This window comes from Carcharodon carcharias, chromosome 19 (assembly GCF_017639515.1).
Source record: "Carcharodon carcharias isolate sCarCar2 chromosome 19, sCarCar2.pri, whole genome shotgun sequence".
In the NCBI taxonomy this organism is placed as follows: domain Eukaryota; kingdom Metazoa; phylum Chordata; class Chondrichthyes; order Lamniformes; family Lamnidae; genus Carcharodon; species Carcharodon carcharias.
The window spans coordinates 55,887,690-55,915,063 of NC_054485.1; the positions used below are offsets into that span (position 1 = coordinate 55,887,690).

Here is a 27,374-nt window from a genome sequence, read left to right on the forward strand (position 1 = left end):
CAGACTAATGGATGTCTGGGCTCTCAGCCAAGCCTTAAAATGCATTCACATATTGTCAAATTGTTGTTGGAAAAGTTGGCAATAACATACAAAATTAATTATGTAAAGTGATTAATTGTTCCATAAATAACTAGTTACACATCTGTTAGAACACTGAAAAGAACTGTTAGGGAAGCCAAATACAATGAGTATAGAAGTCAAACACTGCCAGAACTGCAAGCGTAAAATATCATTTGTTTGTGGGTAGTTGTCAGATCATAAGAAATAGGAGCAGGAGTAGGGCGTTTGGCTCATCAAACCTGCTCTGCCATTCACTAAGATTATGGCTTATCTGATTGTAGCCTTAACTCCACTTACCTGCCTGTCCCCCATAACCCTTGACTCCCTTATCTAACAAAAAATTGTCTAATTCAGCCTTGAATATATTAAATAACCTTGCCTCCTCTGCTGTCTGTGGAAGAGAAATCCATAGACAAATGGATCTTAGAGAGAAGAAATTCCTCCTCACCTCCACCTTAAATGGAAGATCCCTTATTTTTAAACTGTGGCTCCCAGTTTTATAATCTCCCATGAGAAGGAACATCATCTCAGCATCTGTCCTGTCAAGTTCCCTTAGGATCTTGTATGTTTAATAAGATCGCCTCTCATTCTTCTAAACTCCATCAAGTATAGGCCCAACCTGCTGAACCTTTCCTTATATGACAACCCCTTCATCCCAGGAATCAGCCTAGTGAATCCTCTCTAAACTGCTTTCAATGCAAGTATATCCCTCCTTAAGTTAAGAGACCAGAATTGTACAAAATACTCTGGTGCAGTGTCACCAATGTCCTGTACAGTTGTAGTAAGACTTCCCGACTTTTATGCTCCATCCTCCTTGCATCAAAGACCAGCATTCCATTTGGCTTCCTAATTACTTGCTGTATCTGCATGTACCTTTTGTGATTCATGTACAAGGACTCCCAGATCCCTCAATCTCATATTTGTCCACATTATATTCCATCTGCCAAATTTTTGTCCACTCATTTAACCTATCTGAATCCCTTTGCAAACTCTTTGTATCCTCCTCACTACTTGCTTTCCAACCTATCTGTATTGTCAGCAAATCTAGCAATCTTCATCCACATCATTAATATGGATTGTAAATATTTGAGGCCCCAACACTGACCCCTTTGGCACTCCACTAGTTACAGTTTACCATCCTGAAATTGACCCATTTATCCCAACTTTCTGTTTCCTATTAGTTAATCAATCCTCGATCCATGCTTATGAGTCACCTCCAACACCATGAGCCCTTATCTTGTGCAGTAACCTTTTATGTGTTGAAGCTGGTAAACTGTTTCAGAAGGATGGCGGCTCTACATTTAGTTATGCAATAGGGCCTTTAAATATATCAGTGCCTATGGGTTTTTGTGATATAACACCTGGACCAACTTGAATTGAGAATTGAGCCGGATCCTATTAAAAACCCCAAAACACATCAATGTGTGTTTATGCTAATGAAGCAATCTGTTATCCGCATAAAGATGTACTTGCATTAATTATGTGCAGCTTCTTAAATCCAAGGAAAAATGCTGTGATTTTCCATAGCTGCACTTGCCAGCTGCATTTTTCTGCCCATTTACTTTAATGGACAGAGAATTGAATACCACTGATTGAGAAATGAAAAACCTTGGTGCTGTTTGGAAGCACCTGACCAAGGTACAGATGCATATTGCTGCTTACTGTGAATGAAAGGCATAGTAGTGAGTAAGTCATTCATGAGCTTATAGGCTGCCAATTTTTGCAAATCTGACATATGGTAGCTGTCTGGCAACCTCGCTCAGATTGACACCCTTGCTCATTTTGAGAGGAAACGTTACACACAGCTCATTACCTTCATGAATTTCTCATTGTTGAATATGTTAGGAGGTTGGCCATATGATCATTGAATTCTTTAGAGAGGCAAAGTGCTTGGCACTTTCTGGGCTCAAACACAACTTCCCATCTCTTGCCTCACCACTGACTCTTCCTGATACCCTGGTTGAAAGATGACATATTTACTTCTGAGTGAAATGTTACCACACCATGCAGGGAACGGTCTTCCACATAGACTACCAAGATGGCAATAACAGACTGTTTTGCATATGTCCTTTAAACTATACAATAAGGAGGGTTGCCCCGGGGATATTTTAAGAACACCAGAACTGATGTTACATGCTATTTATGTTAAATCCTTTATACCAACTCACTTGAAAATGTTTGGCAAATATGAGTTTATCCATTAGAAAAAGCTTGTTGCAACATTACGTTGACCTTCAATACTTGATGCCAAAGATGATGCAGTACCCTTTTGTTACTGAGAGCTGCAAGGCTGACATTTCAATGTTGGCTAAGTGTCCCAAATATATCTTGGAAAACATATTAATCAGTTAGCTATGCTACCAAACTGTGAAATATTTATTTGATGTTATAAAATAGATGCTTTATTAAAGTAATATTAATGTTGGATTGTGTTATTTTATTGATTACATTCAGAACTAACAATGGATTACGTGCATTAGATTTGGTCTTTTTAGGCTTTGAAACCATGGATACCAATGTTTCTTTCCAAACTGGTGAGAGTTGTTTACACTATATTTTCATTATATTTAATACAAATCAAAACCCAAAGATTTTAATGTCAGTTTTGGCACAGTGGAAGCACTGTCTTCTCTGAGGCAAGAGGTTTTAGGTTCAAAAACCTTGGGAGTTTATATTATATATGTTCATTTTCATGTTGCCACATTTCCCCATTCTTCTTGTTTTACTGAAGTTTATATCTACATCAATTATACTCAACTTTCTAATTAATTTGCAGATAATATTTAACTATTTTAAGTTCCACATAAAGGTCTTTTAGTGCTGTGGCTACTTATTTTTCCAAAACAAGATGGAGCGAAGAAAATATTTCCCCAAAAATTGTTGACAAAAGCCACTATAGACAGCATAAGATAAAAAATGGAAAATAAACAAAAGTAGCAAAAAAAGCTGCTGTTGCTTTAAGAGCTGCGTTGTGTATATGGGCAAAAGATGTGCTTATAGTAAATCCATTCTAACTAGGTGGAAAATGGTTCTCTGGTTAAACTAAATGTGTTGCAATATTGAAAAAGGGTCTTATCTGTTTATGTTGAAACCACTTTGCGCTGACCTAAATAGTTGACCGAAAAGTGCCACAGATCTAATAATATGGATCTCCAGCTGCTCACTGCAACCCTGCATTGCCAGGAATGACAAGAAAGTTGCCTCCTTCATGATATTAATTAGTGGCTTGAACTGGGTCAAACCTTGTACACTGTGATTCCTGAAAGGATTGGTAGGACTCTATGGAGTACAGGGAGAAAGTGTATGACTATGTTAACTGTTATGGTTTTGTGTTTCCTTAATTTTTAGGTTCAGCCAGTCGCAGATGTTTATTAAATTCTCGTGGAATTGCATTTTGGGGACCACCAAGTTTTGCCAGATGTGTCTCACATGATTACAGGCACTTACATCTATCGGTAGGTACAATTCACTTCAAATCAACAAGAACTTCAATAGTGGTAATATCAGGCATTGGGCGATGCAGTGAGTTAAACACTTCAGGTGGAATTTTCCACAGGTGTTGGGCATCATGGTGGGTGTGAGTGGACAATATAGCGGGAAGGCCAAAAATCGGTTTGGCGACGTCATGAAACCAGTTGCCACCCCCCCGCCCATTAATGGCGGGCCACGTTTCCTGCTGTCGCACATTGGGAACTTCATTGTAATACATCTGCATATCATTATGAACTCAGCTTGCCGGAATTATCCCCCCATGCTGGGAATCATCTGAGCACATTGGCATGCTTGTGTTTCCACAACTGAACATAAGTGACGTACACCTGGTGAGCTGCTCTTCACACAGGACTTTGTGACTTGTTTGCCTACCTTGTTTCATGCAGCACCCACGGTCATCAGTGCCAGGCTTCACAGGCAGCACCACATCACTTTTAGCAGGGCTTATGGGCAGGCCTCTACTTACGACAGCTGCAGGGCTATGGATTGTTTGGGAAAGGGGGAGAAGTGGCCTCAGGCAAAGGGAGAGGCTGCAGGGCTAGGTCATTACTGGGGAAGGGGGGGGCGGGGGGTATCCCACGGTATGTAGGGGGACACATATTTATCTGTGCAAGTGGCCTCAAGAAGGTGAGGGCTGAGGAGGCAGTGTCCAGATGAGATGAGGCCAGATGGCAATGTGAGGGTATGTGTGAGGGAGTGGCGATGTCCTTTTAGCTGGCAGTGAATGTGTGATGGGCTTGTGAGTTCAGAGTGATGAGACCATCCCTGGTGGCATGGGTGAGATCATTCATTATCTTTCTGCACTGGATGGTGAATATCTTCTGTGCAGTGTTGGCACTGACCACTGCTGCCACCGCCTCCCAAGCTGGAGTGGTGGCACTGATGGGCGTCCTGCAGCCAGAGTGGGTGTAGAGGACATCGTAGCAGGCTCCAACAGTGTCTAGGAGGCATCACAGGGATGCGTCACTGACTTGGGGGGCTGCAGTCTTATTGCTTCTCAGGGCCATGTGTTCCGTGCAGCGGTCCTGGGTTGGATCACTGAGAAGTGTGTGCGCGGTTGCACTTTAAGTATGGCGCCCGGCGTAAGGAAGCAGTGAGGTGATGACGCAGCGGGTGAATCGGAGGCTGCCCGCCAGTAAAATGGCCTGTTTTCCAGGAATGCATGATTAACGAGGTGGGATTGGGATGATACAGTGCCAAAACCTTCCATTGGGGCCAATGGGTAAAACAACCTTTTTCCCGCCCGCTCCACACTTGGTGCAAATCTAGGATGATTCCACCCTTCAGCTCAGGTTTTTTTTATTTATTTGTTCACGGGATGTATTCATCACTGGCTAAGCCAGCATTTATTGTCCATCCCAAATTTCCCTTGAGACCGTGGTGGTGAGTTGCCTTCTTGAACCACTGCAGTCCATGTGGTGTAGGTATACCACAGTGCTGTTAGTAAGGGAGTTCCAGGATTTTTACCCAGCAACGGTGAAGAACGGCGATATATTTCCAAGCAAGTATGGCATGTGGCTGGGGAACTTGCAGGTGGTTGTGTTCCCATGCATCTGCTGCCTTTGTCCTTCTAGCTGATAGAGTTTGTGGGTTTGGAAGGTGCTGTTAAAGGAGTTTTGGTGAGTTGCTGTATTGCATCTTGTAGATAGTGCACACCGCTGCCACTGTGCGTTGGTGGTGGAGGGAGTGAATGTTTAAGTTGGTGGATGGGGTGTCAGTCAAGTGGCCTGCTTTGTCCTGGATGGTGTTGAGCTTCTTGAGTGTTGTTGAAGCTGCACTTATCCAGGCAAGTGGAGTACCATCACAATCCTGACTTGTAACTTGTTGATGGTGGATTCTGATCCATATCTAGCCCAGATTACTGGAATATTCCTTGCTATAAATGTTCTGATTAAATTAAAATTAGTTAGTCTAGTTTCTAATGTAGTAATAATTGGCTCAAAACTGCAATCAAATGCCACATACAAAGGAAAATGCTACCTGATAAGCTATCACAATATATTAGTACATATGGGGAGATTTTCCACTTTCGTGCTCCTGAGAGCACTGCAATAAAAAGCCTCCCTCATGATTTTAATTTAACGAATTCTGGATTACTTCTCCATAACTGTGCAGTATTGAGATTGCAATCATTAATCTCACACTGTGCACAAGTAGTTGGTACTCATAATGACAGCTGCTGTTGGTGCAAAAAGAAAAGGCCCAAATCTGAATTAAAACTCTCCTAATCTCTGATTATTCTATGTGTAAATCGCCTGTATACTTCTATTAATTACTACTCCGTAATTCACAAATATAAAACTATTAATGTATTTATAAACCACAACTAAGCCAGTAGACAATCACCTACTTCAGACATTTATTATTTTCTGTTAATACAAAGTACTTAAAAAATACAGATTTGGATATTTATTTTGGGCCATAACTTCCAAGCTCCATTGGGTCATATTAGGGGAGTACACCAAAGATGCTTTGGAGAATCCCCTTTGGAAATTCACAACTAAGGTTTGCACGGCAATTACCCAGAAATGCCAGCTTCCCTTGGGCAATTGCCTGCATTGTAAACAGTCCAGAAATGTGATTTAAATCACAAACTTTGGATGGTTCTGGCTGGGTTACATCAACAGTTACCCAGAAAAAGTTAGAAGAATTGAAACCTCTTCTAACTCTGGGTAACCATTGCAGAGACTCACACCGACCACCCCCGCAACGACTGGACTCCTCCACCCCCTCCCCCACAGATCCCCCAGGGGTTTCACCCCAGCACCCCACATCCCCCACCTGACTACACCTCCATGGCCCTGCCTGCACCCCCAAAAGGGCTACACCCCTGGCAGGAACTCCCCAACCCACAGGATTCCCCCACCCTATGGAGACTTATTCCCCACAGTCTCCAGCCAGGCCCAACTCTTAACTCCCCACCCTAGCCAAGCCCGGCACTCACCCCGTCCCCTCACTGCTGCCCCCCACCCCGCCAACCCGCAAGGCCTGACATGCCTCGATCATCCCCAACCCCAACCTTGAAGATGTAGGACCTCCATGGGCTGTCATAGACCTTTAAACTTGACTGGACCTGTAACTTACCTGGTCTACGGCCCTAAAAAGGGGGCGTGGTCTCATTGCATCCAACAGCCTGCACTTGACATTACGACGGACTGCACTACTTGCATCCCGCCTGGCCTGAGTCAGAAGGTTATGCGAGACAGGTTTGACTCTGATTGCCACTCCAAAGAAGTCCATTATGTACTGTTTATATTGATCTATAACGTGAACTTTAATAATAACATACCAAATGCTACTAAACTGCGTTATTACTGTTTTTTTGGCATCTGGAGTCACATAAATTTTCAATAATTATTTATATTCATTCATGGCATGTGGGAAGGTATTTATTTTTATTTATTTTATTCATGCGTGGGATGTGGGCATCACTGGCTGAGTCAGCATTTATTGCCCATCCTTAATTGCCTTTGAGAAGGTGGTGGTGAGTTGCCTTCTTCAACTCTGCAGTCCATGTGGTGTAGGTACACCCACAATGCTGTTAAGGAGGGAGTTCCAGGACTTTGACCCGGCGACAGTGAACGGCGATACATTTCCAAGCCAGGATGGCGTGTTCCCATGTGTCTGCTGCCCTTGTCCTTCTAGATGGTAATGGTTGTGGGTTTCGAAGATGCTGTCCAAGGAGCCTTGGTGAGTTCCTGCAATGCACCTTGTAGATGGTACACTCTGCTGCAACTGTGCCACTGTCGGTGGTGGAGTGGGTGAATATTTGTATATGGGGTGCCAATCAAGTGGGTTGCTTTGTACTGGATGATTGTCAAGCTTCTTGAATGTTGTCGGAGCTGCACTCATCCAGACAAGTGGGGAGTATTCCATCGCACGCCTGACCTGTGCTTATAGATGGTGGACAGGCTTTGGGGAGTCAGGAGGTGAATTACTCGCCATAGGATTCCTAGCCTCTGACCTTGTATTGTAGCCACTGTATTTATATGGCTGGCCCAGGTCAGTTTCTGGTCAATGGTAAGGGGTGATAGTTAGATTCTTTCTTGTTGGAGAGGCTCATTGCCTGGCACTTATATGGTGCGAATGTTACTTGCCACTTGGCAGTCCAAGCCTGGATATTATCCTTCAGTATCTGAGGAGTCATGAATGGTGCTGAACATTGTACAATCATCAATGAACATCCCCACTTTTGACTTCGTCATTGATAGAGAGAGGTGGTAATTGGCAGGATTGGATTTGTCCTTTATTTGTATACAGGACATACCTGGACAATTTTCCATATTGTCGGGTAGATGCCAATATTGTCGCCATACTGAACAGCTTGGCTAGGGGAATGGACGTTTTGAGCACCAGCCTTCAGCGTTATTGCTGGAATATTGTGAGGGCCCCTAGTTTTTCAGTATCCAGTGCCTTCAGTCTTTTCTTGATATCACATGGAGTGAATCGAATTGGCTGAAGCCTGACATCTTTGGTGCTGGGGGCCTCCAGAAGAGGCCAAGGTGGATCATCCACTCAGCACTTCTGGCTGAAGATTTTTGCAAACGCTTTAGCCTTATCTTTTGTACTGATGTGTTGGGCTCCCCTATCATTGAGGATGGGGATATTTGTGGAGCCTTCTCTTCCACCACCATTTACAACTGGATGTGGCAGGACTGCAGAGGACTGTGGAGGCTGCATCTTTGAACATATTCAAGGCTGAGATAGACAGATTTTTGAAGTATAAAAGAATCATAACAGCATAATAAATGGGAGCAGGAGTTGACCATACGGACCCTCAAGGCTGCTTAACCATTCATTACGATCATGGCTGATCTTCTGCCTTAACTCCATTTTCCCGCCTGCACCCCTTATCCCTTGATTCCCTGAGAGACCAAAAATCTGTTTATCTCAGCTTTAAATATGTTCAACAATGGATTGTCCACTACTCTCTGAGGTGGAGAATTCCAAAGATTCACAACCCTTTGAGTGAAGAACTTTCTCCTCATCTCAGTCTGAAATGATTGTCCTGAGATGATGCCCTCCTGTTCTAGATTTCCCAGCCAGTGGAAATACCCTCACAGTGTCTACCCTGTCCATCACCTTAAGAATATTTTATGCTTCAATGAGATCACCTCATATTCTTCTAAGCTACAGAGAATATAAGTCCAACTTACTCAGCACTGATCATCGGATAACGCCCTCTTCCCAGGAACTAGTGTAATCAACCTTTGCTGCATTCAGTATATTGAAGGGTATATGCCAATGCAAGTATATTATTTCTTAAATATGGAGACCAAAACGGCACACAATATTCCAGCTGTGCTCTGTCCAAAGCCCTGCACAATGGTCACAAGATTTCCTTATTCTTGTTCTCCAATCACCTTACAATGAAGGCCAACATGTTATTCGCCTTCTTAATTGCTTGCTGTACCTACAAGCTAAATTTTTGAGTTCCTGGTATGAATACACCCAAGTTGCCTGAATATCAACATTTAAAAATTTAATGCCTTTGAAAAAAAAATTTGCTTTTCTGTGCTTACTACCAAAGTGAATAACCTTACACTTTCCCACATTACACTACATCAGACACTTTGTTTCCCACTCACCTAACCTTTCTATATCTCTTTGCAGTGCCTTTGTGTGCCCCTTACAGCTGATATTCCACCTGACTTTATAGTGTCAGCAAAGTTAAATGTATTATTATTTACGTCTTAGTCTATCATTAATATCGATTGTAAATAGCTGAGCCCCCAGCACTGATCGCTGTAGCATGCCACCAGCTACAGCCTCCCAACTTGAATATGCCCCATTTGTCTCTGCTCTTTGCTTCCAACCTATTAACCAATTTTCTATCCATGCTAATATTCTACCCCAATTTCCATGAGCCCTTATCTTGAGTATTAACCTTTTGTGTGGCACCTTAGTAATATATTTTGGAAATCCAAGTATACTAAACCTACTGGTTCCCCTTTTTATACCCTGCTAGTTACATCCTCAAAATACTCAAATATACCTGTCAGGCATGATTTTCCTTTCTTAAAACCACAGTGACTTTGATCATACCATGATTTTCCAAGTGCATTAGTAAGACTTCCTTAGTAATAGATTCCAACATTTTCCTAAGGATTGATGTCAGGCTAACTGGGCTGTCATTCCATTTTCTCTCTCCCTTCCATTCTTGAATAGTGGTGTTACATTTGCTAACATCTAATCTGCTGGGACCACTCTAGAATCTAGGTAAGTTAATTAGCCATAGACCACAAAGGACCATAGGCATCTCTCTCCTTTAGAGAGAGACAATTGGTCATATATAATTTGAAGGGCACCACTGCAAGTGTGGGACAAAATGAGGAGACAGGCCTTCTTGAAGTACCACAGCTGGTATATGGATTGAACCCACACCATTGGCATTATTATGCATTATAATCTAGCCATCTGGCCAACTGAGCTAACTGACTAGAATCTAGGAAATTTTAGAAAATCATAATCAGTGTATCCACTATCTCTGCAGCTGTCTCTTTAAGAATGCTTACTTTCAGGGCCTGGGATTTGTCAGATTTTAGTCCCTTAAGTTTCTCCAATAATTTTTCTCTGCTGCTATTAATGATCTTATTTCCATGGTTATTCTTTATTTCTGTTATGTAACTTTTGTCTTTTAATATAAGGACAGGCACTAAACATTTGTTTAGTGTCTCTACGATTTCATCATTCTCCCATGATATGTTTTCCTGTCTCTGTCTGTAAGGGACCAACATTTACTTTAGCTACTCTCTGCCTTTTTTATACACTTTTAAAAGTTCTCATTGTCTTTTTTTGTATATATTCCTGGCTAGTTCATTCACATTTTCAGTTTATCCCCTTTTTATCAGTTTATTTACTGCCATAAATTTTAGTTTATGTACCTAATCAACCTTAGCCAGCTCTCCTCTTATGTCTATATAATTGGCTTTGTTTAAGATTCTTGGGGTGGATTATGTTACTTTCAAACTTTACATGGAATTCAATTGTATTATGATAAAATTTTCCTCATGAACTTACTATGAGATTACTAATTAACCCTGTTTCATTACAAGTCTACAATACCATTATAGGTTACAATACTAAATCTAAAATTGTTTTATACCTAGTTGGTTCCACAATTGTTCTGAAAGTCTACTTTCATAATTCATGTGTTTTAGAATATAACATTTTTAATTTTAAGAATTAGGTTTTTTTTTACATGGAAAGCCTTGGGTAAGAAACTGGTAAGCATCTCAAGTGAATGCAAATCAAACAAGCTTGGATTAATTAAATTTAAAAGGTGATGGGATACGTCGGGTTTGCTTAGCGGCATGAGTGGACAATATGGCTAAAAAGCCAAAAATCAGTTTCATGACGTCGTGAAACCAGTTTGCAATTATCCGCTCAGCCCGTCGTTGGTGGGTCACGTCCCCCACCATCGGACGTCGGGAATCTGATTGCAATACATCTGCATTACATTATAAGGCCAGCCTGTCGGACTGATACCCCGGTCCACCCCCAGTTGGACCGTCCAGTGCAGGCACATCTTGACAAGTGTGACATGCAGAAGTCAGGACTTACTGCCAGGGTCTTGCTCACATCGCGGACATCAAAGGAACAGAAGATGATGCAGCCCGACACCAACTGCACACTGGAGGAACGTCCATGGCATGCTGGGTGGATTCTCATGGACTTGGTTCTGTTGCAAAGCAGCCCATGGAAGTTGGAAAGTCACCGTTGAGGGTCTGCTCACAGCTGATGATGGTCGAAGGGATGAAGAGGAAGGTGCAGCTGTGTTTGCCTGTGTTTGGGAGAGGAAGATGTACCGGGTGGTGGGAGAGGAAGGCCTAGGAGCGACTGGGAGAGGAAGAGGTGTCAGAATGGGGTGGGTTGGGAGCAGCATAATGAGCGTGTCAGGATGGGTTGAGGTTGGGAGGGGGAAATGAAGGTGTCAGGATGAGGTGAGGTTGGGTGGGGGAAATGAAGGTGTCAGGAGGAGGTGAGGTTGGGAGGAGGGAATGAAGGTGTCAGAATGGGGTGAGGTTGGGTGGGGAAGGAATGAAAGATGTCCAGGTGAATGTGCAAGGGAGGCTCTGATGAGTCCATGACTGCCTCCTAGGCAGTGAACTGAGAGTCAGCGTGGCATGAGGGAATGATGAATATGGCTGAGGGCAGAGTGAGGCAGTAGGGTGGGAGAGTGAGGGGTTCGGCAATAGCGATAGAAGGGACAGTCAGTGTGGTTGTGGGGACTCAGAGGCAGACATGGACCCTGGGGGTGGGAAGGAGGAGGTTGGGGAGGTGTATGTGGATTGGGGTGGGATTTTCAGGAAGGAAGGGAATGTGCACATTCACCTGGACATCCCTGAAGGAAAAAATTTTGTGGCTTGTAGGTCATGCAGGGGAGGTGGAAGGTGATGCCAGGGAGGTTGACAGTGATGCGGGAAAGGAAATGGGTGACTAGGGGAGGGGAAAAGATAGTTACAAATAACCAGCTGGAGTCAGCTCAGAGCATGCTCCGTGGCCTCAGATGGTGTGTGCTATTTAGAAAAATTTAGAAAATATGGTTGGCCTAAACAAAATCTTTGCTGGAGTCAGCAGAAGTAGAAATGCTCCTCCTTCAGGGTCTAAAAGAAAAATCAAAAGCTATTCTGCCCTCAACTCTCCCAGCTTACCTCCCATGAGTCCCTCTTAAAACCCCATCCTGACAACTTAACTGCTTCCTGGTGAACTTTCCTTTGGCAGCTATTATGATCCTTGGCTAGACCCAGTGACATGGGGGGAGATCCGGTTATGGGCCAATAATGTTTTCTTTAGAATAGATAAAGGCTGAGGTTCAAGGCACCTGTTTTTGGAATAAAGCCACAAGATTCAATGGGCTTTAAGCAAACAGAAACAAACTTTACTATACAAGTTCAGAAAGATAAAACAATTTACAATATGTATCTTATATTGGAACATTTAGGGTAAGTATGAGGTACTTGTGAATTAATAGAAAAAATGTGATCAGACTCGCCACATGACAGAGTAAATGTTAGATGCAACCAAAATAGATTCCATGGAATTTTTAACAAACTACTCAGATGTTAGTCCCTCTGTGAGCCAACCAATATCATTGACGCTTTGTCTTTTGCATGAGGGTTTCCAACCTCCACCTTTAAAGATCTCTCCTTGGAATTCTCACCAAATGTTGCTCCTACTCGGACGGCTTTAACAATGACCCACCTCACAGGATTACAGTTTCACCTTGGAGATTCCTTCTCCTTAGATTCCTGAGTGGACTCAAACACGAGCACACAAGTACACTTTCAGATCTATGTCCATGCCAAGCAGAGCACCACTACTCCAAAGGGGTACCTTTGCCCCAACAGCCCTCTTTACTTAAGGTCTTCTCCCCACAACCGTTTCTCTAACTTTTTAACTCAACTTAACCGGGACCTCTACCTTTCCCTGACTCTGTGGCATTTGTTGGCTGGCAGACTGCCTCAAACTGTCTGCTTCAAAAAGAGCTGTTCACTGACCCTGGAACAGAACTGGTAACCGATCGAAACACTCCCAGAGGGTCCCACCCTTGTTACTAGGCAGGAACCAATGTGACAAGCGTTTGAACATCCTGTACCTTAAATGTTACAGTCTCCACAGACTGCTAATTTAGCACCCAGGCACACAAAGATCAATGGATTTCATGACAATGCCCAGACAAAACCAACTGTGGACTAATCAACCCTAGGGTGTTACACACAATATCTCTTTGGCTGTGTTTTTTTTTCACTTACTTTGGTTTAGTTTCAGTCATTTAGATCAGCTTATATGGCTCCCTTCTGAACTAAGCCAACAGAAGTGGGGAAGGGGTAGAAAAAAATTTTAAAAATAATGAAAATACACCGCAATCTTACCAGTACCTACAAAGAGAAAATGAAGATTATTGTTTTGAGTGTAGCCCTTCATCGGAGCTCTGCCTGTGAAGTTCTTATAAAAGGTTTGGACCCCATGTCTTTTTGCTTCATAGTCACTGATGGCTCGACAAAAAAGTTGTTTTACCCTTTCCTGGGTAAAAGCTTTCTTGGCTGGAGAGCACTGCTTCACAATGTACAGCCACTTTTATAGTCTGTTGGATTGACTGTTAATGGACAACTTTACATTCAGATTTCCTCGAGCAAATCCCCAGTAGTGACAGTGGCTGGTGTACAAAGAATATATTTAATTATTTTTGTTTATCAACTGGATATTATAGCACTTGCCACTGCATGTGGCTTTTTTGCTTTTCAATGAGGAAAGGGTGTGTATTATATAAGTATGCAAAGTTCCTGTTTATGTAACAAACTAAGGATTATGGAAAGTATGCTGACTTCTTATCTATTCATCAGGATCAGAGTTATATACTGCATAAGCATATAGAGATTCTGTTTATTCAGCAGAATAAGAACTATACACTGTAACACTGCCAAGTTCCTGTTTATTCAACAGTTGAGAGTTGTTACTTAAGTGTGTTGATCTCCCCTTTACTCAGGAAGTTAACAATTACATTATTTATGCATACAAATTTTCTGTTTTTGCTCAAAAGTATATGGATGCTCGCAGTATAGCTGCACAGAGTTCTGATTTATTCAGGAATATAGCTGTAACTTGCCATGTAACTGCAGAGTTCTTGAATACTGGGATACCTTAAAGTTCTAGTTCATGTAGGATGAGTTTGCTGTTGATACTTGAACTACATTCTTTAGGAATAAGTGATGGCCACGTGTAAAATACAATAGTTCTTATGTTTATTTCACTTAAGATCAAAATGCTCAATCAACTATTACCTGTGGTGTCATTGTTGAATCCTTTACAAATTAAAAAACAAAAAGTATCTGGCCTTTGCTAGAGACCATCCAATTATATTGTCAAAGTAACTTACCTCCAGTTGTATTGCTAATGGACAGAAAGGAAATATATCTTTCAATTCCTGTATGTATCTTTAAAGCTGTCCTGATTTTTAATTCATTCTCTTTGTTTCCAATGCTTCTTTATCTTATTTTTCTTATGGCTCCCACACAAATGATTCATTGTGTTGCCTTTGACTGTCTATAACATTTTTTCTCACCCTTTCTCTCTGCAAACTCTTTTTCTTTCTATCCCTTTACTCTTCTAACATTTCTATGACCATCTGTTGTGTTCCTATTTGGTACTATTAAAGCCTGGACAAGTGAAAGTGAGAGTTAATGATGGAAAGAAGTAGAAGACGTGATGGTCTGAGGTTAGCACATCGAAGGATATGGACAAGTTTCTGGGAGAAAGTAGGAGTTCTGGTGCTTGAAAGTGGAGGAATACTGAGAATGTAGAGCTACAGTGGTAAGCAAGTCTGAGCAATAGTAGTGAAGAAATCTCATCAATGTTGTTAATCACCAGAAGTACTTAAAGATTACTTCTTCATTAATTTTTGGTATTGTATCAAATACATAATATTCAGCAGCTATACTGAGAGACACCGAAGTCTTGCTTGGGTTGTGACCCACACAGATATTGGGAGGAAAGGTTTAAGAAAAAGAAAAGCAAAATCCTGTGGATTTTGGAAATCTGAAATAAAAACAGAAAATGCTGGAAATACTGGTCTGGCATCTGTGGAGAGACAGACAGAGTTAATGCTTCTGGTTCTGATGAAAGGTTACCAAATTTTGCTCACAACTCTATTATGTAATATTTTACCAAACATTTTTGGAGGCCCATATGCACTACATCAAATGCACTATCTTCATCAACGTTCTCTTCTACCTCATCAAAAAAATCTCAACCAACTTAGTTAAACACAATTTGCCTGAAACAAATCAGTGCTGATTTTCCTTAATTAATCTACACTTGTCCAAGTGACTGTTAATTTTGCCCAAGATTATCATTTCTAAAAGTTTCCAAACCATTGAGGTTAATCTGACTGGCCTCTAGTTGCTGTGTTTATCCTTACACTTTTTTTGGACAATATTGTATCATTTGCAAATCTCCAGTCTTCTGGCATGGCCTGAGGAAATATTCCATCTAGTCCTAGTGACTTACCAATTTTAAATACAGCCAGCTTTTCGAATACCTCCACTTTATCAAATTTTACTCATCTATTATCTCAATTATCACCTCTTTAACTATGGCCATAATATTGCCGTCGGCATGCGGGGACGGGCCCAGCACAGCATGCGCAAAATGACGCATGATGACACCGGCTATGAGTCCCAACATCATTGCATGTCCTTCAGATATTTTGTTTGATGGGTGCATGCCAGAGGCTGCTGCACACCCGCCGAACTGCCAAAGGCCTGTTAAGGCCATTAGGAAAGTAATTTAAATAATTAACAGCACTGCCCGTCCAACCTAGCAGGCTTCTGATTATTCATGAAACTTCATCCATTGGTGGGATGAAGTTTCATGTCCGCTTTGTACAAAAATAATAAAGTTAATGTGTTCTTTATTAACATGTCCCATCTCGTGTGACGTTGTCACTGAGGGCGATATGTTAATAATTTTTTAACCTTTCTATTTTTAAAGTTTTTACCACTGTCAGTATTCTCCCTGAGACAGGACTTTGCCTCAGGGAGAAGTGCGCTCTTTCACGCATATGCACGAAAAAGCGCACTTTGATGGACGGGGAATCCCTCTCCCCCCACACAGGAAGCGCATAGCGCTTCCCGCTGGGGATGCCACTGGGCGGGCCTTAATTGGCCCACCCACTTAAGATGGCGGCAGGCCCCATTTCAGTGGCAGGGGTTGGCTGCCCGCCCGCTGCCAAGGGCAAGGTTCTGCCTTATGTATATCTACCTGTAGAAGTCTTTTGGACTCCCTTTCATGTGAACTGCCAGTCACTTCTCATTCCCTCTCTTTGCCCCCTTATTTCCTTTTCCACTTGCTGTATGAACTTTCTATATTCAGCCTGGTCCTCGCATATATTATCAACTGATATCAGTCATATACATCTATTTTTTGCCTTACCTTACTCTCTATCTCTTTCTTTATCTAGGGCGCTCTAGCTTTGCTTGCCCCACCCTTCCCCCTCATAGAACTATACCTCGAAGGTACCCAAACCGCCTCCTCTTAGCCCATATGTAGCCATGTTGATCCATGATTTAGGCTTATTCCCCTTCCCTCTTCTCAATCCATTTATCAATCTACCAACAAAAATGACAGAGTCCCTCTTCCATCCAACAAGCGTCCTTGTCAGATCTTGACCCATTGTTTCCACCGCCAGCAACATAATCCTAGCAACATGCTCACATTCCCTTTTCCTTCCCTTTCTGGAGAGATTTAGACATACTTTTTCCAGTGTAGTATACTGTACTTGGTATTCAAGATTGTGAAATTACTTTGATTTGAATTTGGTTTGATTTGAAGTGGCAAACCACTTTGCCAATTTTAGATTATTTATTATTTCACGGGATGTGGGCATCGTTGGTTGGCCAGCATTTATTGCCCATCTCTAATTGCCCTTGAAAGGTGGTGATGAGCCACCTTCTTGAACCACTGCAGCCCATATGGTTGTAGGTACACCCACAGTGCTTTTAGGAAGGGAGTTCCAGAAATTTGATCCACCGACAATGAAGGAACGGTGATATAGCTTCAACTCAGGATGGTGTGTGGCTTGGAGGAGATTTGCATATGGTGGCATTCCCATGCATCACTGCCCTTGTCCTTCCAGATGTTAGAGCTCGTAGGCTTAGAAGATGCTGTTGACGGAGCCTTAGTGAGTTGCTGCAGTGCATCTTGTTGATGCTCGCACTGCTGCCACTAGAGGAGGGAGTGAATGTTGAATGTAGTGGATGGAGTGCCAATAAAGCAGGCTGCTTTGTCCTGGATGGTACATTGCTGTCTGAACATAAATCTTCAACAAGCCCATCACAACCATTAAAGAACCTCAGATAAGAATTTTGGTAGGATTAGCCCCATACCAGCCTCATATATAAGGAAATAAAAATATTGTTGTGATTCAGAAGATGTCGTTGTGCTGTAACTTTTCAATGTAACATAAGCTCCCACTTTCTGAGGATAGGTGGCCTTCTTTTGTTCACAAATACGATATAATAAAGGGAATGTGTCAAGAATGCGGCGGAACACCATTCCTATTGGGCTGGTGGAGGGGGTTTAAAATCTACACAATATTCTTAGAAGCTGAAATAGAAAATACAGGACCTCCTTGTTTCTTGATATGAATGTTCAAATCTTAGTGGATCTCTAACTTTTTGTGAATCCTTTTATCATTGTGATATGAAAAATGACACAGTAATGTACGTCACAATATCATGGTTACAGTAAAAGTTTAGCAAAATTTGGCTTGCTGGCTTTGGCACTACAGGAGCTAACTGAGGGACAACTGGGGGGCAGGTCCCCTGCTCATCACCAGGGCAATATTGTGAGCTTCCTCTGTGTGCACTGGAAGTCTGCAGGGTGAGCAAACCATAGCATCAGTCACCATCTAATGCTGATTTTATGCCCGAACTACCATTTTGGACCTCACTGTTCATATCTCTCTTAAATATGCACAACCGAGCTGCATGAAGAACCCAACCCTCCCACCAGTCAAAGGCATCACCATTCAGCTTTCAGCTGAGGTACTTTGGAGTACCAACTTGCTGCTGCAAAGTTGGTGAAGACACTGTGTTCTTGGGAGTGTTGGCAGAAGTTCTCTAAGTCAGAATGGAGAGGTGCTGAACTTTTGGAAGAATTTGTGTGCTTTTAAAAGGGCACTGGGTACAACACTTACAGTTTAGGGGCAATAATTGCAGTTCCCCTTGGGCTCTTGAAATGCAGAAAAATTAAGCAGAGGCAGCAGAGAAAAGAAGCTGCTCATAGAGAGAAGGAGAAGAGCTCTCAGTAGGAGTCGTACCCACCCGGAGTCTCTCTCCTCCTTCCAACTTCCTGAACTAAGGATGCCAGCAATGTACTGGACAGCCTAGAAGCTCTGTCTTTGGTTTGCTGCTTCCATTATTCACGTTTCTTCCTGCTCCTAATGTGTTTCCCAGCCAATTGGATGAGGACCTGCACCTCCACTGGAAGAGGTGCAGGCTGGCTTTAAGAAATGCAAATTGGCCTCATATGAACTTGGGCTCCCCTACTGAACATGCACTGCCCTACAAGTCACAATCACGCAAGTAAGTGTAATGTTTCCATGCTATCTGCATTACTTCGATTGGGCGTGAGGCAATCGCGCATTATGACCCACACACGCATTAATGAGCCTTTTCAAATTTCTAGCCCTAGTGTTTCATAAATAAAAAGCTATTTGCATTGATTCTTTTGTGTTATATATTTTAAAAATATATTTTTTTATGAAACTACTGATCTATGGGTGAAATTTTCCATGCTTGCTGGCATCAGGCATGTTCGACGGCATGAGCAGACAATATGGCGAGAAGGTCAAAAATCGGTTTCACGACGTTTTGAACTCAGTTTGCGATCGCCTGCTCAACCCATTCATTTCCTGCCATCGGACGTAGGAATCCTCATTGTAATATATCTGCATAACATTGTAAGGCCAGCCCGCTGGACTCATCCTCCCATGCTAGATCATCCACCCAATCACGCCTACGTGTTTTATGACTGCACATAGGCGACGTGCACCTGCTGAGCTGTGCTTCGCTTAGGACTTTGAGGTTTGTTTGCCCACTTTGCTTCAGGTAGCATAGTCATCAGCGCCAAGCATCGCAGGCAGCACCACATCACTTTTAGGACACTCACGGGCAGGTCTCTACCTACCAGACCAGCCATTAGGCGGCGGTGGCTTTGTACAGCTGCAGGGCTAGGGCTTGCTTGGGGAAGGGGCAAAAGTGACCTCAGGCACGGGAAGAGACTGCAAGGTGAGGGCTGTACTGGAGAAGTGGGGGCCCTGAAGTTTGTGGGAGGGAGCACAGGTTTAACTGTTAAAGTGGCCTCAAGATGGTGAAGGCTGGGGAGGCAGTCTCCAGAGCAGATGAGGCCAAATAGAGATGTGAGGGTGTGTGTAAGAGAATGAGTGGTGATGTCCTTTGAGCTGGCAGTATTGAGATGTCAATGAATGTGCGATGGGCTTGAGAGTGTAAGCTTAGAGCCATGAGATGTTTGCCTTTTACTGGAGGCATGGATGAAATCATTCACCCTCTATCTGCATTGGATGGCCAACTTCTTCTGTGCAGCATTGGCACTGATCACCACAGCCATTGCCAACCAAGCCAGAGTGGTAATGTTGCTGCCTCTCCTGCGGCTAGAGGAGGGATAGACGAGATCACAATGGGCCACCATGGCACCTAAAAGGCGCTCAAGGGACGTGTCATTAAACTTGGGGGCTACAGTCTTTACAATAGTCCTGGGCTGGAAGCACTGAGAGGTGCGCATGCGGCTGTGTTTTAAATGTGGCGCCCGGAGTGATGAAGTAGCGAGGCGACGGCATGGCAGGTGATTCAGAGCCCGCCCACCATCGGAATGGCATGTTTCCCGGGAATACATAATTAATGTGGTGGGATTGGGCCGATATGGCGTGAGAAGCCGCCATTGCGGCTGCTGGATAAAATGTTGTTTTTCCCGCCCGCTACTGCACTTACTTCAAATCTGGGACGATTCTGCCCTATTATATTTTATGCTTTCACAAAAACCTCATTCCCTTTTGTTCACTTTGTTTTTTGAAAATACATTGGATGGAGCTAATTCAGCTGCAACCTTACAATGTTCATAAGAGATTGCAACATTGCTATATTTTTGATTGCAGTACCTTGTTGCTATTGGAGCCAGGTAACTTATATTTTGCTTAATTGTTTGGAGCTACTGAAAAATCAGCATTACTTTTTATTAGCTGTCAAACCCAGATAATATAATTTCAATGATTCCATTATTTCCCTCTGCTTCCATTCCATGAGATTCCACTGCATTGAACCAGTTCCCAATCTTTCCCATTTGATAGAATTCTAAATTCAGCTGTTATGCTTATTGATAAAATTCGGAACAAATTACATTATATTCTACAGTTCACAGAACATAGGAACAGGACTGGACCATTCAGACCCTCAAGCCATTCAATGAGAACATCATAATACTCAGCACATTAAATAAAGTAATTTCAAGTGCCGTTGAGAGACAAGCTGCATATATTAGAAGTCTTATCATGTTTGTGGCAGAAAAATGCTCCTGTTGAGAGTTCCAGTTTAAACTGAATGGCAGAGTAACTAGCTAAATGAACTGTTCTACTGAGATTAGCACATTATCTATATCTGCAGTTTAAAAACATCCTGATGCAGACAGAACACTTCTCCACAATATAGGGTGGAATTTTCCATGCTCATTGGTGTCAAGCGTCATGGCGGGCGTGAGTGGACAACATGGCATGAAACCACTCCACCTGCCAATGGCAGGCTGTGTTTCCCACTGCTGCACATCAAGAATATAATTTTAATATATCTGCATATCATAGTATCACGGGAGTCATCCCCCCACGTCAAATTAACCACCCCTGTCAGTGGGAAAACATGCTGGTGCAGAACACCTCTTGGAAAATGTGATGTGCAGAAGTCAGGACTTGCCGTCAGGACCTTGCTCACATTGCGGACAATGAGTAGCATTGGATGCTGGAATCCCATAGCAGCTGAACCCTAGAGGAATGTGCATCGCATGATGGGTGGATTCTCGTGGACTTGGCTCCACCGTGATGCAACTCACAGAGGTGGAAGGTCACTGTTGAGGGTGTACTTCGGGACATCAGACTCTTGGCCATGGTTTGCTACAGATGACCATTGAGAGGATGGAGAGGAAGGTGTAGATTTGACTGGAAGAGGGAGGTGTACCGGGTTGGTGGGAGCAGAAGGTCTAGGATTGACTAGGGGGACAATGGTGTTGGGTGGGGTGAGTTTGGGAGGTGGAGGGAGGAAGTACAAGGGGAGGAGAGTGTAACAGCAGAGAATACAGCAACTTGGGAGGTAGGTGTCAAGGGGGAGGAAGGTGTAAGGGAAGGAGTCTGGAGGGGGGATGGAGTCTGGGTGCAGGAAGGAGCTAGGAAGGGAGAAGGAGTTTGGGGGGGGAAGGACTTCGAGGGGTGGAAGGAGAGTGGAAGATGTACCAGGGTGGATGAGTTTGGGTGGAGGGGGGTGGGGGTTTGAGGGGGGACAATGGTGTCGGGGGGGTTGAGGTTGGGAGGTGGAGGGAGGAAGTACAAGGGGAGGAGGGTGTAACAGCAGAGAATACGGCAACTCGGGAGGTAGGTTTAAAGGGGGAGGAAGGTGTAAGGTAAGGAGTCTGGAGGGGGGATGGAGTCTGGGTGGAGGAAGGAGCTTGGAAGGGGGAAAGAGTTTGGGGGGAAGGACTTTGGAGGGGGGTGAAGGAGCATGGAGGGGGGGAGGAGTCCGAGTGGAGGAAGGAGTTCACAGTGGGGAAGGAGTCTGGGAGGGGAAGGAGTTCATGGGGGAAAGGAGACCAGGGGGAGGAAGGAATCCAGGGGAAGGAAGGAGTAAGGGTGGAAGAAGGAGTAAAGGTAGAGGAAAGAGTAAGGGTGGAGGGAGGAGTAAGGGCGGGGTATCCAGGTGAATGTGCAAGGGAGGGAACTGTGGAGTCGATGACTGCCTCCTGGGGAGGGAAATGAAGATGGGCATGTTGGAGGGAATGGTGAGAATGAGGGAGGGCAGAGTGAGGCAGTAGGGTGGGAAGGTGAGGGTGCGACATTTGCAGTAGAAGGGATGGCGAAGGTGGTTGGTGGGGTCTTGGTGGCAGACATGGACCCTGGCGTGAGTAGGAGGAGGTTAATGTTGATGGGGAAGGGATTCCCGGGAAGATAGGAACATGCATATTAACCTGGACATCACGGAAAGAAAAGGAGTTCTGACTGGTAGGTGACGGTGGCAAGGTGGAAGGTGATGTCAGAGCAGTTGACAGCGATGGGGGAGAGAACGTGAGTGACTTGGGGAGGAGAAAGGATGGGGAAGCTGAAGCCAAACTTTACCTGTACCATGCTTCTAAAATCAAAAGTGAAAGGACCTGATATTGGGCAGGACAGGTGATGCTTGGGGTTGCAATCAGTGGCTGGACAGACATGCAGGTCAGCTCAGATGGACAAGTGAAAGAGAACCCCAGCAGGCAGAATTAAAAATGCTCAGGACATTGAGATGACTGTGATGGAGGAAGGATCTGGGTGGGTGGGAGAGTGCTTGCGCAAGGCTCCAAAAGACCCTGCCAGGCACACACTTCTCTCTCCAGATACAATTGTGGGCCAGTTGCTTGCAGCTGAACTGCTAGTGGGAGGGATGCAGTGGGGAGGATTCGCGAAGCCTGTCAATCAAGCTGAAAGACACCATTATACATTATTCAGTGAAACTGAATATATTTTCAGATTATAAAGGGACTCAATGTGTTCTCCTGTGCAACCACTTGTGATCAGAAATTCTTAACTTTTCTAGGCTTAACTCTTCTAGGTGCTGCCCTGACATCTGCAGGAGGGGTGGACAAAGCCTGTGCAATGCTTGACCCTATTATCTTTAATGACTTTGGCATGCGTCTTCTTGAGAGCCTAGTCTTTGGGAACCCCGGCTTGCTTTGGCTGGCCTCATTTGGGCCAGCTGCTTCCTCTGCGGTGACAGAGGAGGAGGTTGAGGGGACTCAGAGGGAGAGGGTGGTCTCTGCGAACCCTGAGTGGATGACCTAGGGGTATCCAGCTGCCACTCCTCTTCCCTTCGGGTGTCCCGACCTGACTCCTTGAGAGAAAGGAGCACTTGGTGGGATGTCGAGACGTCCCTTTTCCCTGTAGCATTGCCACTGCAGGAACTCACGCATGGCTACTGTGATGGACTGCAGGCCTGCATGCATCTTTGTTTTCTGATGGACCAGAGTCTCCAAGGCATACGCCGTCCTTCCCATGCAGACCTCCATATGTGCGCATGTGGGCACCACTTCATCGGAGAGCAGGCAGACGTACTCCTTTGACTCATGTGCCACTCTGTTGAGGGCTTCCATCAGTTCTGCATGATGTTCCCCTGCCTTCCACTGACTCCACGATAAGTTGTAAGGCTAAACCCAGAGGCTTGTCATCTGACTCGGACCTCACAGACACCACTTCCACAACAGTCCTCTGAGTGCCAGGAATCTCGGCTGAACTCCACCTGCTATGGACACTTGGGATTGTGAACCCGAGCCTGCTCTGGATCTATGTCCCATTGAGTTGTGTGTCTCTGCACTGGCGGAGGGTGTGGGTATGTGCTGTGACGGATCTTCCAGGGTGCTTATTTCCAGTTCTTCAATGGAGGAGGTGTCCTCTTGGCTGGAGATGAGGACCTGGATTGAGCTGAGAGACTGACTGGCCGAGGGTGTTGGTTGCTTGCCAGAGCTCCCTGTGAACAAAAGTAGAGACAATTAGTGCATGGCAGCAGAGCCAAAAGCAGGAAAGAGAGCACTCACATTTGTGTAGAGAGAGAGATGATGTGGTGTTTGCCACTGACCTCACTGTCGCCACAGGCATGGTCCATGTCTTCACCAGTCAACGCGATGGCACACTCCTCAAAATGAGTAAGCGGCTAATGTGGGCCACTCCACCCCTGCCTGGGACCTCTCCCTGCTACTGTCAACAAGCTTCTCTTTCGTGAATACAGATGGAGATAATGTGACCAGGACACATGGCACTGCATGGAATGTTTGTGTGGTGAGCAGAGACATGGACTGGATTAAGATGCGAGATCCAGAGGATATGAACCTGATGGAGATGCGAGGGTGTGTATGAGTGTTAGTGGTGCCATCCCTTGAGGTGTGAGATCCCTGTGGATGTGTGATGGGTTTGTGAGTGTGTCAGTTGAGAGTGATGAGAAGACTGACTTACCCTGGCGAAATGGAGGATACTGTTCATCTTCTTTTGGCTCTGGGTGGCTGTCCTCTTATGCAGGGCATTGGCGCTGACCACTACTGCCACCATCTCCCATGCTGGATAGGTGACCTTGCTGGCTGATTTTCGCCCAGAGCAGGAGTAGAGGACTTCATGGCGGGCCTCCACAATGTTAGTAAGCGCTCGAGGGAGGTTCGCTAAATCTGGGGGCAGCACATTTCCTCCCTTTGGCAGCCATCAGTTCGCAGCAGCTTCCTGTGACTTGAAGAGTGGTAGCCCTTTGCAGGGGCAGCCTTTAAATACGGCACCCAGTTTACTGAAGGACTGATGTGATCGCAGGGCAGCCGAATGAAAGGCCAGTGACCGGCGTGTTTCCCAGCAATACATGATTAAGGCAGGATTGGGATGATAAGGTGTGAAAAGCTGCCATTGCGGCCAGAGGGTAAAATTTCCTTTTCACGCCCGCTACTGTGTTTAATGCAGCGCAGCATTCTCCCGCTCGTGGATGAGGTTTCCTGAAAAACGTGAAGACTGCTTGGGCTGTCCACCTGCCTGCCAACCTTAAGGTTGGACGGGCAGCATTCACAAGTGGTTCAATTAATTTCTTAATGGCCTTAATTGGCCTTTTACATTTCAGCGGGTGCGCAGCCAACTCTGGCGCACGAATATTGCGATGGCACGCGATGACGCCAGGACACAAGCCCAACGTCATCACACGTCATTTTACGCGACGGCGTGTCGAGCCCGCCCCCGCACGCCGACCGGAAAATTCTGCCCATAATTTTTTTTCTAAGAACTTGGATCTTTACAACCTACAAAAGTCTGTGCTTTCACACACTGGGGGACCCAGTTTCAAATCCCGCCATGGCAGATCGTGGAATTTGAATTCAATAAAAATCTGGAATTAAAAGTCAAATGATGACCATGAAACCATTGTCGATTGTTGTAAAAACCCATCTAGTTCACTAATATCCTTTAGGGAAGGAAATCTGCCATCCTTACCTGGTCTGGCCTACAGGTCACTCCAGATCCACAGCAATGTGGTTGACTCTTAACTGCCCTCTGAAATGGCGTGGCAAGCCTCTCAGTTGTATCAAACTGCTACAAAGTCTCAATGAAGGAATGAAACCAGATGTACCACGCAGCATCAATACAGGCACTGGAAACGACAATGTCAATCTCAGCTCTGTCAGCCTGCAAAGCCCTCCTTATTAACATCTGGGAGCTAGTGCCAAAATTGGGAGAGCTGTCTCACAGACTAGTCAAGCAAAAGCCTGACATAGTCATCCTCACAGAATCATACCTTACAAATAACGTCCTAGACACCACCTTCACCATCCCTGGGTATGATCTGTCCCACCAGCAGGACAGACACAGCAGAGGTGGCGGCTTAGCAGTATACAGTTGGGAGGAAGTTGCCCTGGAAGTCCTCAGCATTGACTCCAGCTCCCATGAAATCTCGTGACATCAGGTCAAACATGGGCAAGGAAACCCCCTGCTGATTACCACATGCGTCCTCCCACAGCTGATGAATCAATGCTCCTCCATGTTGATCATCACTTGGAGGAAGCTCTGAGGTTGGCAAGGGTGCAAAATGTACTCTGTTTGGGGGACTTCAATGTCCATCACCAAGAGTGGCTTGGTAGCACCACTATGGCCGAGCTGGTTGAGTCTTAAAGGGCATAGCTATCCGACTGTTTTGCGGCAGGTGGTGAGGGAACCAACAAAAGGGAAAAACATACTTCATCTCATTCTCACCAACCTCCCTGCCGCAGACACATCTGTCCATGACAGTATCGGCAGGAGTGACCACCGCACAATCATTGTGGAGACGAAGTCCCTCCTTCACATTAAGGATACCCTCCATTGTGTTGTGTGGCACTACCACTGTACTAAATAGGAAACATTTCAAACAAATCGAGCAATTCAAGAATGGGCATCCATGAGGTGCTGTGGGCCATCAGCAGCAGCAGAATTGTACTCAAACACAATCTGTAACCTCATGGCCTGGCATATCCCCCACTCTACCATTGCCATCAAGCCAGGATCAACCCTGGTTCAATGAAGAATGCAGGAGAGCATGTCAGGAGCAGCATCAGGCATACCTAAAAATGAGGTGTTAACCTGAAGCTAAAACACAGGACTACGTGCGTGCCAAACAGCATTAGCAGCAAGTGGTAGACAGAGCTAAGCAATCCCACAACCAACAGATCAGATCTAAGCTCTGCAGTCTTGCCACATTCAGTCAGGAATGGTGGTGGACAATTAAACAACTCACTGGAGGAGGAGGCTCCACAAATATCCCCACCCTCAATGATGGGGGCACTCAGCTCATCAGTACAAAAGGTAAGGTCTGAAGCATATGCTGCAATCTTCAGCCATAAGTGGATAATCCCATCTCGGCCTCCTGCAGACGTCCCCAGCATCACAGACGCTGGTCTTCAGCCAATTCGGTTCACTCCACATGATATTAAGAAACGGCTGAAGGCACTGGATAGTGCAAAGGCTATGGTGCCCGACAATATTCTGGCAAAAATACTGAAGACGTGCTCCAGAACTTGCCGAACCCCTAGCCAAACTATTCCAGTACAGCTACAACACTAGCACCTATCGGCTACATGGAAAATTGTCCAGGTATGTCCTGTACACAAAAAGCAGCACAAGTCCAACCTGGCCAATTCCTGCCCCATCAGTCTACTCTTGATCATCAGTAAAGTAATAGAAGGGGTCATTAACAGTGCTATCAAGCAGCACTTGCTTGGCAATAACTTGCTCACTGACGCCCAGTTTGGGTTTCCCCAGGGCCACTCAGCTCCTGACTTCATTACAGCCTTGGTTCAAGCATGGACAAAGGAGCTGAACTCCCGAGGTGAGGTGAGAGTGACTACCCTTGACATCAAGGGGGCATTTGACTGAATGTGGCATCAAGGAGCTCTAGCAAAACTGGAGTCAATGGGAATCAAGGGGAAAACTCTCCACTGGCTGGCACAAAGGAAGATGATTGTGGTTGTTGGATGTCAGTCTTCTCAGCTCCAGGGATCACTGCAGGAGTTCCCCAGGGTGG

At 44.7% G+C, this 27,374-nt stretch overlaps 1 protein-coding gene across 1 annotated transcript in view; it reads left to right on the top strand.

The window, feature by feature from the left end:
* The window catches only part of adgrb2 (adhesion G protein-coupled receptor B2), a 1,120,188-nt gene that overhangs the window by 453,379 nt on the left and 639,435 nt on the right, over positions 1-27,374 (top strand). The window contains exon 12 of the mRNA XM_041212905.1: positions 3,409-3,515. Within this exon, the coding sequence (XP_041068839.1) occupies positions 3,409-3,515 (107 nt within the window). The remainder of the gene's footprint in view (positions 1-3,408; positions 3,516-27,374) is intronic.